A 13,862-nucleotide genomic window follows, 5' to 3' on the forward strand; every position below is an offset into this window, starting at 1 on the left:
TTACTCTCTTTCTGCTATTGCCATTTTAGTGTGTATATTGGTGTCTCATAGTTTAGACTTTCATTTTCTTCATTTTTAAAAAATTAATTTATGTATTTATTTTTGGCAGCGTTGGGTCTTTGTTGCTGCGCATGGGCTTTCTCTAGTTGCGGTGAGCAGGGGCTACTCTTTGTTGTGGTGTGTGGGCTTCTCATTATGGTGGCTTCTCGTTGCGGAGCATGGGCTCTAGGCATGCGGGCTTCAGTAGTTGTGGTACGTGGGCTCAGTAGTTGTGGCACACAAGCTTAGTTGCTCCGCAGCATGTGGGATCATCCTGGACCAGGGATGCAACCCATGTTCTCTGCATTGGCAGGCAGATTCTTAACCACTGCACCACCAGGGAAGTCCCTTGACTTGCATTTTCTTAATGACTAATGATGCTGAGCATGTTTTCTATGTCTATTGGCCGCTTATATATCTTCTTTGGTAAAGTGTCTATTCACATTTTTGGCCCATTTTTCACTTGGGTTATTTCTATTCTTGTTATTACCAGTTATTTTTAATGGTTCTCTGATTTTGAACATATCTGATATCCTCATGAACACAGTTGGTGGGAAATCTGGCAAATGTCCAGATTTCTGTATGTGCACTGCAATGTCTATGTAACTGAAATAGGGGGTGGCATTTGACGTTTTTTTGTTTGTTTTTGTTATACAAAAAAAGAGGCACTGGTGACAAGTGGTGGAATTTTGTAGAAATTTGTAGGAATTTCACAGAGCGAGAAGAGACCACTAAGGAATGCTGAAAAGGCTGCATGTGCAGCATGCATCATTGTGGTCAAGCAGAGCAGGCACCCTTGTTATTCTCCACAGGAAAGCAATCCTGGAGAGATACCAGCACACTTCCCCAACTGCCTGAACCCACAGACACTGATTAGTGAATACACACTAGTTTTACCTTAGTTTGAAATGCTCCTGGATTTTATTTGTTTATAATTTGGTGATTCATAAAGAGAATTATTGAGCAATATTTGAATGATTTATCACTGTTAAATGATGATTGTGAAATGCTTTACTAATGTAGAGAGTCTAGGCATGTGATATAGTATGTTTTTGTTACGTTAGGTTCATTTACATCACTGGTTATGAATTGGAAATACTCATTCTACTTCCTTGGATCGCTTCTCCTACAGTTTTTTTCATTCTTGGTTGTCCTCTGCCATGTGTTACTAAAAGTTACTTTTAATAATACACCCAGCTCTCTGGAGATGAGCTATAGAAACTTAAAAAGCTGTAGATTTTTAGTTCTGGAAAGATCATTAATGATAATCTTTTTCAAGATTCAGATTCTGTTAGATAGGGCAGTGTAACCTCTGGAGATTTTGATATCTTGGGTCTGGGGTGGGGCTCTGGAATTTGTTTTTGTAAGAACTTAAAGTGAGTCTTAGGATCAGGCAGGTTTGGGAAGCACTGATGTGGTAGAAAGAGCAAGACTTTGGATTCAGATGGACCTGAGTTCTAGTCACATCTCATTTGATTGCCAGCTGTGTGTTTTTGGGACACACAAATCACCTCTGTAAGTTTTAGTTTCCTTACTTCATAGGATTATTGAGAGAGTTAAAAAAATAACATATATAAAGAATGGGGCACATAATAAATATGCAACAAAAATTATCTATTGTAATTATATTCCATTTAACAACAATAATCAGGCAAATATTTGAACACTTATGGGCAATGATGAAGAAGATTCATTTTTTGCCCTCAAGAAATTTACCAATTAGTAGTGCGGTGGGGATGAGGTTTTCATAGCGAAAGCAAAAAGTTGTATCATCAAATAAGTTCAGAGCCATTTTGTGTGTGTGTGTGTGTGTGCAGCAATGCCATATTATTAGTGAAAGAGTAAAAGTAATTTCAATTCAATATTAGAGAAATGGTTTCATAAATTCAGGCACATCTAAACAAGGTAAAAATACATAGTCACTGTAAATTATGTATTTGTAGTCTTTATTTATCCCACTTCATGCAGATATTCACAAGTTTTGCTGAAGAAATGTTCACGTGTTTCCTGCCTTGTATCTGGTAGAGACGGTACATACAGTACAGTACACTTGCACTGTCTCACCTTTCTAAAGTTTAATAAGCTCTGAGTTCTAAAATGCACGTGGACCCAAGGGTTTCATACTGAGGAATTAAGGGTTTCAGACTGAGGAATTATGGACCTATCATTTTCTTGAAGCTTCATAAAGTTTTCTGTAAACACTGCAGCCTGAGTCAGTAGTACTTAGCAGGACTGGAGGGAGGGATCGGTGCCCATGCCAGGTGTAAAGAGAGTCGGAAAGCCGCAGCCAGCTCTCCTCTGAACCACCCCTTTATGTAGGCAGCTCTGGGGCCTGGGATCTGGCTCAGGAGGGCTGCTCTCTCCCGAGAATGCTCCAGCATCTCCAGGGCCAGCCTCAAGTCCTCGACGAGATGGAGCACCGAGAAGGGTTTCATGTAGGAAGCCGCGGAAGCCAGTGCAGGCTCACAGGTACCATCGCTAATATCCACCCCTGTGTTAGTGCCTGCAATGATCCCGTCCATCTGCTCCAGGGCAGCTTCCAGCACGTGACTCGCATCAGAAGCTGTGAGTCCTTTTCCCTGCTTAGTCTCCTCCTTCTCCTACTGGGTGCGGGGATCCTCTCCGGGCAGGTCAGGTGTGCGGGCCTGTCCCTTGTCCCTCCCACCTCCGAACATGAGAGCCGAGAACCGAGCTCTAGGCCACCGACCCACGGACCAACTGAGAGCCATTTTTGAAGAAGGGGAATGAAATGGGCAGACACTGCCAGAACAGGAGTGTGGGGCGACGGCATGGGGTGGAGTAGGGGTGGAATTAGGAACAATAAAGACTACAGGCGTAAAGCATCTGTCAGAAAACCGAAGAGTCCCATTGGCCTCTTTCAAATGGCAAACTTAGAGTAGCACAAGGAGATAATGATAGAAAGATAGGTTGGTGGTGGGCATTAAGAGAAGATTCAAGGAGTTTTTGACTTTTGTTTCCACTAAAGATTTTGAACAGGAGAGTGATGGCAAGAATATATTTTAATCCGCTAAAAAATGTACTTTAGAAGATTAAACTGGTAATAGTGTGAGGGTAAGAACTGATACAGGGCGAAAAATTAGGAGGGTTTTTCAATAATAATAGTAATTCAATCGTAATTAAGGGTTTGATAACCGTGGGGATCTACATCTCAGAACGAAATGCAGATGCCTAAAAAACAGCTGAAAGATGCTGTCTGTATTCCTGTAGCCCAGGTAAATAGAGGAAAAATGGTCCATATTAAAGATTTTCCATATTAAATAATTTTAAAGTCGGGTCCCTTATTTTAGTGGCTCTCAATTGTAGCTGAGAGCCAAGAGGTCGGAGGAATAAACAGGAGGTCCCTCCCAGGCGAGGGGTCGGGAAGCAGGCACCCCAGCGCGAGGGGGCGTGTGCAGGGGCGGGGACACAGGCAGAGGTGCGCGGCAGCCCCGGGGTATCGCGAGAGTTGGGAGGGCCGAGCAATCGCAGCAGCCAATTCCCCCACCCTCCCAGGAGGAGCCGCCGGCCCTGGACTCTCCAAATTCTGAGCTCTCATCATGGCGGCGGCGGCGGCTGCGGCGGCCGTCGGGGGTCCGCAGCCACCCCAAGCCGAGATGCCCGCGCCCGGGCTGGCCCTCGACAAGGCGGCCACCGCCGCGCACCTGAAGGCGGCCCTCAGCCGGCCGGACAACCGCGCAGGTGCCGAGGAGCTGCAGGCGCTGCTGGAGCGGGTGCTGAGCGCCGAGCGGCCGCTGGCTGCGGCTGCGGACGGCGAGGAGGCGGCGGCGGCCGGCGACGGGGGCGGTCCGGGGGCGGCCGAGGAGGAGGCCCTGGAGTGGTGTAAGTGCCTTCTGGCGGGCGGCGGAGGCTACGAAGAGTTCTGCGCGGCGGTGCGGGCCTACGACCCCGCGGCGCTCTGCGGCCTGGTCTGGACAGCCAACTTCGTGGCCTACCGCTGCCGGACGTGCGGCATCTCTCCCTGCATGTCGCTGTGCGCCGAGTGCTTCCACCAGGGTGACCACACCGGACACGACTTCAACATGTTCCGCAGCCAGGCCGGCGGTGCCTGCGACTGCGGGGACAGCAACGTGATGCGGGAGAGTGGGTGAGTGGAGCTGTCCTCCGGGGCGGGGGGCACCGCGGGAGGCCCAGGCCGAGGTCTGGGGAGGCCTTGGGGAGGGGGAGCTTGGAGCCGACCCAGAGCTGTCAAGGGAAAGGAGTGGGGCAGGAGGTTGCAGCCACATGGGGATGGAAGTGACTGAGCTGTCAGCGGTGAAGGGGATGGGGAGGAGGGGGAGAGCGGAGAGCGTATTTAGGGAACAAGGCTGTGAATTTTCTGGGAAGCCAGGGCGAACGGGTGATTGAGAGAAAAGAGCCAGTGCGTGGGGTAGGAGCGGAGAGAAGAGAAAAGGATACTCAGGGAATCTGGTGTCGAGCTGTCAATTGCGTACTTGTTGGGAAAGGCTTTAAAGCTGCCTGTTTCTTGGGAAGAGACTGATGATGGGATTTGGATTGGCTGGGAGAGGGATGATATTGGGGACCGAATTGGGTCGCTGGATGATGCGACTCGGGGAGGTGGTCTTGCAGCTGCAGGGGAGGACAGCTTGTGGAAAGGGACTTCTGAACTGTCAGTGTGTCGGTATGAGGGAAGGAGCTCTTGAGCTGATGGGGGTTGAGGGAGGAGGGAAGGGGAGGGGCCTGTATGAAAAGTGACTGTTGAGCTGTCAGTGGAGTATTTGGTGTGCTGGAATGACATCTAGAATTGAGCTACTGAGCGAGCAGTCAATTATAGAATACCTTCCATACCAGCCCAAACAAAACACTGAGCGAATTAGGAATCATGTGTTAGGTCTTCTCCAGTTAAAAGGGCACTTTATGCACTGACTAATATGTGAACCTCTATCTAAAAGGAAACACTCAAATGCTTTTTCGATAGGAATGATGTACCAGGGTGTTGGGATTTAGGACAAAAGACATTTCAGAAATTGCAGTGAGTGAAAGAGTTGGTGCATGTTGTGTCTTGGCTTGGGATATGATGTCAGTGTCTGGGGAAGTCCCGGGGAAAGAAAAACTTAGTCAAAGAGAGGAGATTTTGGCTGGTCAGTAGCCGAAAGAATGTTAGCAAATCCAGTTATTCAAGTTTTTCAATTTTCAGGTCTTATAATTAATGATAGAGTCTAATCCCGTTAGAAATGGTCACTATTTTCTTTGGAGTACTTGTAGATTACAGTTATTCCAGAATATTTGTATCGACTAGGTACAAGCAAGGCTCCTAGGATATTAAAAATGAACAAGACATTGACCTGCCCCTTAAGCCGCTTACACTAGAGTAGAAAATGATAAATTCCTTAAATAGTCTGGGAGTCAGAGAAGGCTCTGTGCAGAGGGAGTAAGAAAAAAGCTTCAGAAAGGAGCTATTTTGAACTTGTTAATGATAATAATACTTATAATACTGCTATTGCTATTGTAACAACAATAGTAATAATTGCAGCTAACATTTGCCAGCTTAAAGTGTATGCCTGACACTTAAAAATACTGTAAAAATTGGGCTTCCCTGGTGGCGCAGTGGTTGAGAGTCCGCCTGCCGATGCAGGGGACACGGGTTCGTGCCCCGGTCCGGGAAGATCCCACATGCCGTGGAGCGGCTGGGCCCGTGAGCCATGGCCGCTGAGCCTGCGCGTCCGGAGCCTGTGCTCCACAATGGGAGAGGCCACAACAGTGAGAGGCCCGCGTACCGCAAAAAAACAAACAAAAAACTGTAAAAATTGACAATTGAATAGGTAAGATATTTATGTAGCTAAAAAAGCAAAAAATAAAAATAAAAAGATACACAGTTTGAAGTTTCCCTCCCATCCTGTCTCCCATCTGCCCAGTTTCTTCACACTGTTACTAGTTTCTCTTAGTGCAAAAAGAAACAAGGATGAATATGTATTTTGATATTTCAGCCTCTTTTTATGCAAAAGGTAACTATCATGTGCACTGTTGTATACATCTTGAATTTTTCACTTATTTGAGATCTTTCCATGTCAGTAAATCAGTGTACTCACTCTATTAAAAAAAACAATCTGCTGCATAGTGTTTCATGTCATAAATTTGCCATTCTTTATTTAGTCATCACTTTTGTTGGACATTTTGGTTTCAGTATGAAATAAAAAACTGGTATACCTCTCTTTGCATACCTGTGCAAGAATATCAGTGGGATAAATTCTCAAAGTGGGATTTCCAGATTGCCCCCCAAAAGGCTTAGGAGTAAGCAGAGCATGTGACTCTCTGTTTCACACCAGCCTCAACAACAGAGTGCTATTAAAATTTTGGAGTTTTATTCATCTATTTGGAAAATAGTGGTCAAATATTAAAATCTGCTTTACATTAACTCACTTAATAACTATGAGATTGTTACTGTTATTATCCCCATTGTACAGAAGAGGAAAGTGGGGCACAGAGTTTTAAGAAACTTGCTCAGGATTACACAGGTAGCTGGCTAGGCATGCTGGCTCCAGACCCTGACAGTTCAGCACTTCTCTCTATTGCCTCTACAAGTAGCATTCCTTTTTTTTTTTTTTAATTAATTGATTTATTTTTTGGCTGTGTTGGGTCTTCGTTGCTGCACACAGGCTTTCTCTAGTTGCAGCGAGCGGGGGCTACTCTTGGTTGCAGTGTGCAGGCTTCTCATTGCGGTGGCTTCTCGTTGCGGAGCATGGGCTCTAGGCACGTGGGCTTCAGTAGTTGTGGCACATGGGCTCAGTAGTTGTGGCTCGCGGGCTCTAGAGCACAGGCTCAGTAGTTGTGGCACACGGGCTTAGATGCTCCGCGGCATGTGGGATCTTCCCGGACCAGGGCTTGAACCCGTGTCCCCTGCATTGGCAGGTGGATTCTTAACCACTGTGCCACCAGGGAATTCAGTTATTTTTGATTAGTAGTACTGATATAATAAATGTGGCCTATTAACAGGTATACGAATCAAAGGAAGAAAACAACTGAGAATTCATTTGTGGGAAGAGATCACAAAGCCTATAGAAACTATGTATTAATAATTGTATGTTGCCACTAATGTAAGTACAGTCATTGTCACAAATGATTAATGGATGGATGAGTTAAAAAAACGTAATGGAGAAAAAAAAGAAAAAAAGTAATGGAAAATCTAAACTAATGTCAGACTGGTTTGGGGTTCTGATGTTACGAACCAGAAATTGGAATTTTAAACATTTAGTTTTCAAATTTTGATGCAGAGGATGACCATTTTCATATTCTATTGTGTATTATTGATTTCTTTTGGCTCCTTATTCTTCCTCACAGATTCTAAACTCCTTAAAAAATAGGAACTTCATCTTGCTATTATTTTTCAAAGGCTCTTGTACTTAGTAGTAAATGTTGAATTAGATTGGATAAAATAGTAGCTGTTATACCTGAAAATTTGCCCTGAGATTACATTGCTTTAGTTATTCAGGGAGTGGCATGGATATTAAATTTATAGCATCTTTTTTCAGTGTACTTCAGGACTGATTTCTTTTTTAATTTCGAAAGTAATACCTATTGGTTATAACATAAAAGTAGGTGGAAAAGTAAAAAGTAAGGGTTCCTCTTTCCTCCATCCCACACCTCAGTGAGAGATTTCCCTTACTTTTGAGCTTAGTTAAACATTTAAAAGATTTTAGTTATAATTTACTCAGCATTTCTAAATGTTTTGTTGTAGGAAGTTTTTAGGTTATTTGGTGTGTGGCGTGTGGCAATGCCAGAAATCAAAGCAGTGAATGTCTGGTTGAACAGTGTTATACTCTTCTGAATCTTGCTTTTTTCCTGTGAACGTACTTATTGGATTCTGTCTCTTATTAGTACACATAGAACCATTTTATTTTCTTTTTTAAAGTTAAATTGTATTCTATTGCATTTTCATATTTTTGTATTTTACTGTAATTTATTCAGTCAGTTCCCTACTGATAGACATGTAAATTGTTTCCAGTCTTGGGCTTAATATAAGCTTTGTTGTAGTCAGTATTCTTATATACACTTCTTTGTGTATGTGTGTGAGTATATGTGTGAGTATAAATTATCAGAAGTTATATTATATCTTGGTTAATGGAAATGTACATCTTAAACTTTGATAGAGCCCTCCAAAGAGATTAATTTACACTCCCACCAACAGTGTTTGAATGAGCATGTTTCCACACATCTTGGCCAATGTATATGGTGTTAGCAGTTTTTCTGATCTTTGTTAACCTGATAAATGAAAAGTGATATCTTTTTTATCTATTTTGAAGCAAACCTCAGGTATCTTATAATTCAGTTTATAAATGCTTAAGTATGTATCTCAGTAAAGAGATATGAACCCTGAAAAATAAAACTGAACCCAAATGTCCACTGACAGATGAATGGATAAACAAAATGTGGCATATTCATAAGATGGAATATTATTCAGCCTTTACAAGAAATGAAATTCAGACACATGCTACAAAATGGATGAACCTTAAAAACCTTATGCTAAGTGAAATAAGCCTGACACAATAAGACAAATGTTGTATGATTCTGTTTATATGAAGTGCCTGCAATAGTCTCATTCACAGAGACAGAAAGTAGAATGGTGGTTGTCCGGGGCTGGGGGGAAGGGGGAATGGAGAGTTATTGTTTAATGGGTAGAGTTTCAGTTTGGGAAGATAAAACTGTTCTTGAGTTGGATGGTGGTGACGGTTGCACAACAATGTGAATGTTCTTAATACCACTTAAAAATGGTTAAATAATAAATTTTATGTTATGTGTATTTTATCACAGTTAAAAGAATTACAGTACTGTTACCACAATTATAGTACCTAAAATATTCACAGTGATTTTTTAATATCTTCAAATAGCAAGTGAGTGTTCAGATTTTCCCACTTGTCTCATAAATGATTTCTTAGGGTTAATTTAGGAGTAGGATGCAAACAATGTCCTAATGTTGTATTTGGTTTTTATTTCTCTTAGGAATCTTAATTTATAGTCTCCCCCTCCCCCTTCTTTTTTCCTTCTTTGCAATTTATTAAAGAAACCGACATTCTGGGTTTTACTGATTGCATCTCTGTGATATTTAACTTGTTCCTCTGCCCATTATTTCTTGTAAACTAGTAGTTGGATCTAAAATCTTGATCAAATTTTAGGTTCTCTTTTTTTGGGGAGGGGGCAAGAAAACTTTATCATGGTGTTTTATACTTCCTGTTGAATAATAGCTGGAGCCACAGAATGTCTCCTTATCTATTCTTTAGTAAATATTAGGTTGATCAGTGGGTTCAGGTTTGTCAGCCCAATCCATTTGTCATGAAGTTCCCTATCATGTTAAAGATTTTTGCAGCTATTGATTATCATTGTCTAGATCTATTATTTTATTAGGGGCTGCAAAATGGTGGTATTCTAATTGTATCATCTTTTCATGTATTAGTGAGTTCTTTGTAGAATACTCTATTCTTTTTAATTAATTAATTAATTTGGCTGAGTCTGGTCTCAGCTGCAGCACGTGGGATCCTTCGTTGTGGCCCGGGCTCTTTGTTGACGTGTGGGCTTCTCTCTAGTTGTGGCATGTGGATTTTCTCTCTCTAGTTATGGTGCACGGGCTCCAGGGCCCATGGGCTCTGTAGCTTGCGGCATGCGGGCTCTCCTGTTGGCAGTGCGCGAGCTCAGTAGTTGTGGTGTGTGGGCCTAGTTCCCGGACCAGGGATTGAACCCACGTCCCCCACATTGGAAGGCAGATTCTTTACCACTGGACCACCAGGGAAGTCCCTAGAATACTCTATTCTTAAAGTTTCAAGGATCAACTATACTTTATCTATTTCTCTAGACATGTTTTACAGAGATTTTCTACTACAGAAGGGTGTACTGTGGCCAAGCAAATTTGGGAAACACTTCACGTTGTATCTTCTTGACTATCTGCAATGTGTAACATCTTAAAGAAATCCTATAGTAAAGAAATCTGTAACTTTGAATAATCAAAGTTTCATTGGTTAAATCTAGGAAGCTGTTATTTTGAGTCATACCAGTTTGGGAACTTTTGGCCACTTGAATACCCTCCCATTAGCTTAATGTCAGCATGTCTAAAATTGAATGAATTATATCGGTCTCCAAAATACTTCCATGTAGATTTTCCTTTTTTTTTCCCTATTTATTTATTTATTATTTTATTTTAGTCTTTTTGGCCGTGCTGTGAGGCTTGTGGGATCTTAGTTCCCTGACAAGGGATTGAACCTGGGCCTTTGGCCATGAAAGCACAGTCCTAACCATTGGACTGCTGGGGAATTCCCTTTGTTTCTTTTTAAATTAGTATCATTTTTCCCTCAGTAAGAAATCCCAGCTACTAGTGGCTTAAACCTTGAAGAGATTTACTGTTTTGCATCTTAGGACTAGTTCAGCAGCTTATTAGTGTTATTGGGGACCCAGGCTTTTTATAAACTTTTGTTCCATCACTTAGTTTGTTTACATTTGGTCTTTGTTGTCTCATGTCTGGGGAAAAACAGAGGAATGGATTTTGGGTAGATATCTAATAGTGTCTCCTTGTGTCATTATTGATTCTTCCCTTTCCCTCTCCTTGCATGCTTGGTACCAAGACCTGTTCTTTTGTTTTCTCTTAGATTTGTTCTTTTCATTCTCTGCTGTTACCTTAGGTCAAGCCTTCATCACATCATAACCTATTCCATGATAATTTACTGTTTTCCTGCCTGTAATAATTTCACAGTTCAGTCTAACCTTCACTCATATAAAATTCTGCTTTACATATGTGACTACTTTGCTTAAAATAGCTTCCTGGTGGTCCAGTGGGTAAGACTCCGTGCTCCCAATGCAGGGGGCCCGGGTTAGATCCCTGGTCAGGGAACTGGATCCCGCAAGCATGCCACAACTAAGAAGCCCCTATGCCGCAACTAAAAAGATCCCGCATGCCGCAACTAACAGTCCGCGGGCTGCAACTGAGACCTGGCGCAGCCAAAAAAAAAAAAAAAAAGTGGCTTCCCATTTTTTATAAGCTAAAGTCTGGCACCCTTAGCCTGGCGTCAGTGTTTTCCACAACGTGGCCTCTACCTATGTTGCCAACCTTATCATCTTCTTTGCGGTGGCATCCTCTCTGTTATTTTTTTTAGCTCACTCTATGTATTCCTGTTATCTAAGTCTCATGTTGCAAAGTCCAGTGGTGAGTTTTATCTTCACTGTGAAGCTCATGTGTAGGGACAACACTTCTATAGCATAAGTACAGTGTGAAACCATACTGCAGGATTTGATTTTCTGAATTAACAATTTTTTTCATTTCTAGTTTATATCGCTACAAGTAACAAACTTTTAATAAAGATTTGATGATGAAGACCTGTGCCATATTTATCTCTTTTATTTATATTCTCTTTGCACATATTCAGAGTTTTAGTATGTTATCTATGTGTTTACATGGATTACTTGTGAAATTTTCTTTCCTATGAATCTGGAATTTTCTCTACAGCAGTATCCATCTAACTCAAGTCAGAAATTCAAACAAAGGAGCACAACACTCCTGAGAGCTTGGAGGAAGAAGAGTTAAAGAAATCTGTGTTCTCTTTTCTGTGTTCATTGTACTTTTTGTCAATGCTAATTTACTAGAAATAATGTAGACAGATTCTGCTTAGTGCAGAAGATTATCCTTGAGGTGGAAGTGGAATTTCTAGTCATCGTCATAGTTATGAGGTTTAACTACAACAGAGCAATTTAGAAGTGTTGTTAAATAGTAATTTTTTTCTAATCATTTTTATTTCATATTAAATTCTTTAAAACTATTTTCAGCTATGAAACATTTTCAATATACATAAAAGTATAAAAAGAATATAACAAATACCTTTGTACTCACCACTGAGATTAATAGAGGTCAACCTTTCATCATATTTTCCTTAGAGCTTTTTTCAATCAGAAAAATAAAGATCATCCTCTTCTCCCTCCCTTTCTCTTTCCCTCCCTAGGGGTTACCATTATCCTGAAATTCCTGTGTCATATCCATGCATGTTTTACTTTTTACATTTACTTAAATGTACTACATTTAAACAGTATTTATGTGAAAATTTTACATAAATTATTTTACATTATATGAATCCTTTTGCAGCTTGCCTTTTTTATTTACCATGTTGCTAAAATAGACTAGTTCATTCATTTCTAACTACTATTAAACATTCTATAGTATGATTAAACCATAGTTTGCTTACCTGTTTCTTTGCTGAAGGACAGTTAGATGCTTTACATTTTTCATTGTTTCTAAAAGGGCTGTAGTGAACATCTTTTCATTTGTCTCCTTGTATAGATATACCAAAATGTTTTTAGGAGAGGAATCACTGGATCATAGAGTGTGCATTCTATTCTTCAGCGTTACTAGATAGTTAAGAGTTGCCTTCTGTTGGTTTATCCAGTTTACTCCCAATTACACTTCCACCAGGAATTTGAGTTCCTATTTTTCTACTTACCAAAATTGGTGATATATATATATGTATCTCTTTCTCTATCTCTCTGTATAAAATATTTTGCCAGTCTGTTGGTTATAAACATATTTTAAAATTTTGCATTTCCTGACTGCTAGGTAAAGTTGAACATCTTTTCATTTGTTTTTAGGCCATTTAGTTTCTTCTTTTGTAACTGCTGGTTCATATTCTTTGCCTGTTTTCTACTGGGTTTTTAAATTTTATTTTACTGAGTCTTAATGTATGCTAGATACTGATCTTTGGATTCCTCATTTCATTGTTTTAGCCTGTGGCTTGTCTTTTCACCTTGTAATATATAATAGTGTTGTAAAAAGCCTGAAATTAAAAATCTAGTTTTACTACTGTAGTTTGTATTATTTGTGTTTTTTAAAAATATTTATATATTTTTTGGCTGCGTTGGGTCTTCGTTGCTGCATGTGGGCTTTCTCTGGTTGTGGCGAGCAGGGGCTACTCTTTGTAGTGGTGTGAAGGCTTCTCGTTGCAGAGCACGGGCTCTAGGCACGCAGGCTTCAATAGTTGCAGCACGCGTGCTCAGTAGTTGCGGTGTGTGGGCTCAGTAGTTGTGGCTCACGGACTCTAGAGCGCAGTCTCAGTAGTTGTGGTGCACGGGCTTAGTTGCTCCGCGACATGTGGGATCTTCACGGACCAGGGGTTGAACCCGTGTCCCCTGCATTGGCAGGTGGATTCTTAACCACTCCGCCACCAGGGAAGTCCTATTTGTCTTTTTAAAGCAATCCTCTCTACCTTGGTTTAAAAAAATGCTTATAAATTTTCTTCTGAAAGATTTAACATTTTGTATTTCATCTTTGGGTCTTTAGTCCATCTGGAATTTATTTTTACATATAATGTGAGATTGAGATCTAATTTTATCTTTTTCAATATGAGGATCCAGTTATTCTAGCACTGTTTATTTATTTAAAAATTATTTTTTAATTAAAAAATTTTTTTACAGTAGGTCCTTCTTGGTTATCTATTTTAAATATAGCAGTGTGTACATTTTAATCCTAAACTCTCAGTCTGTCCCTCCCCCCCAGCCTTTCCCCCCGGTAACCATAAGTTCATTCTCTAAGTCTGTGAGTCTGTTTCTGTTTTGTTAATAAGTTCATCTGTACCATTTTTTTTTAGATTCTGTATATAAGTGATATCATATGATATTTGCCTTTCTCTGTCTGACTTACTTAACTTAGTATGATAATCTCCAGGTCCATCCATGTTGCCGCTAATGGAATTATTTCATTACTTCATTCTTTTTAATGGCTGAGTAATATTCCATTGTATATATGTACCACATCTTCTTTACCCATTCATCTGTCAATGGATGTTTAGGTTGCTTCCATGTCCTGGGTACTGTAAACATCTAGCACCATTTATTAAACAGCC

At 40.9% G+C, this 13,862-nt stretch overlaps 1 protein-coding gene across 1 annotated transcript in view; it reads left to right on the forward strand.

Annotated features, from left to right (window-relative positions):
• Positions 1 to 3,596: 3,596 nt before the first annotated feature.
• UBR3 (ubiquitin protein ligase E3 component n-recognin 3) overlaps positions 3,597 to 13,862 on the forward strand; it is a gene marked incomplete at both ends in the record, with an annotated part of 236,220 nt that continues 225,954 nt past the window's right edge. Inside the window, 1 exon segment of the mRNA XM_079709824.1 lies at positions 3,597 to 4,144. Within this exon segment, the coding sequence (XP_079565950.1) occupies positions 3,597 to 4,144 (548 nt within the window).

This window comes from Hyperoodon ampullatus (assembly GCF_949752795.1).
Source record: "Hyperoodon ampullatus genome assembly, chromosome: 8".
NCBI classification, from domain to species: Eukaryota; Metazoa; Chordata; class Mammalia; order Artiodactyla; family Ziphiidae; genus Hyperoodon; species Hyperoodon ampullatus.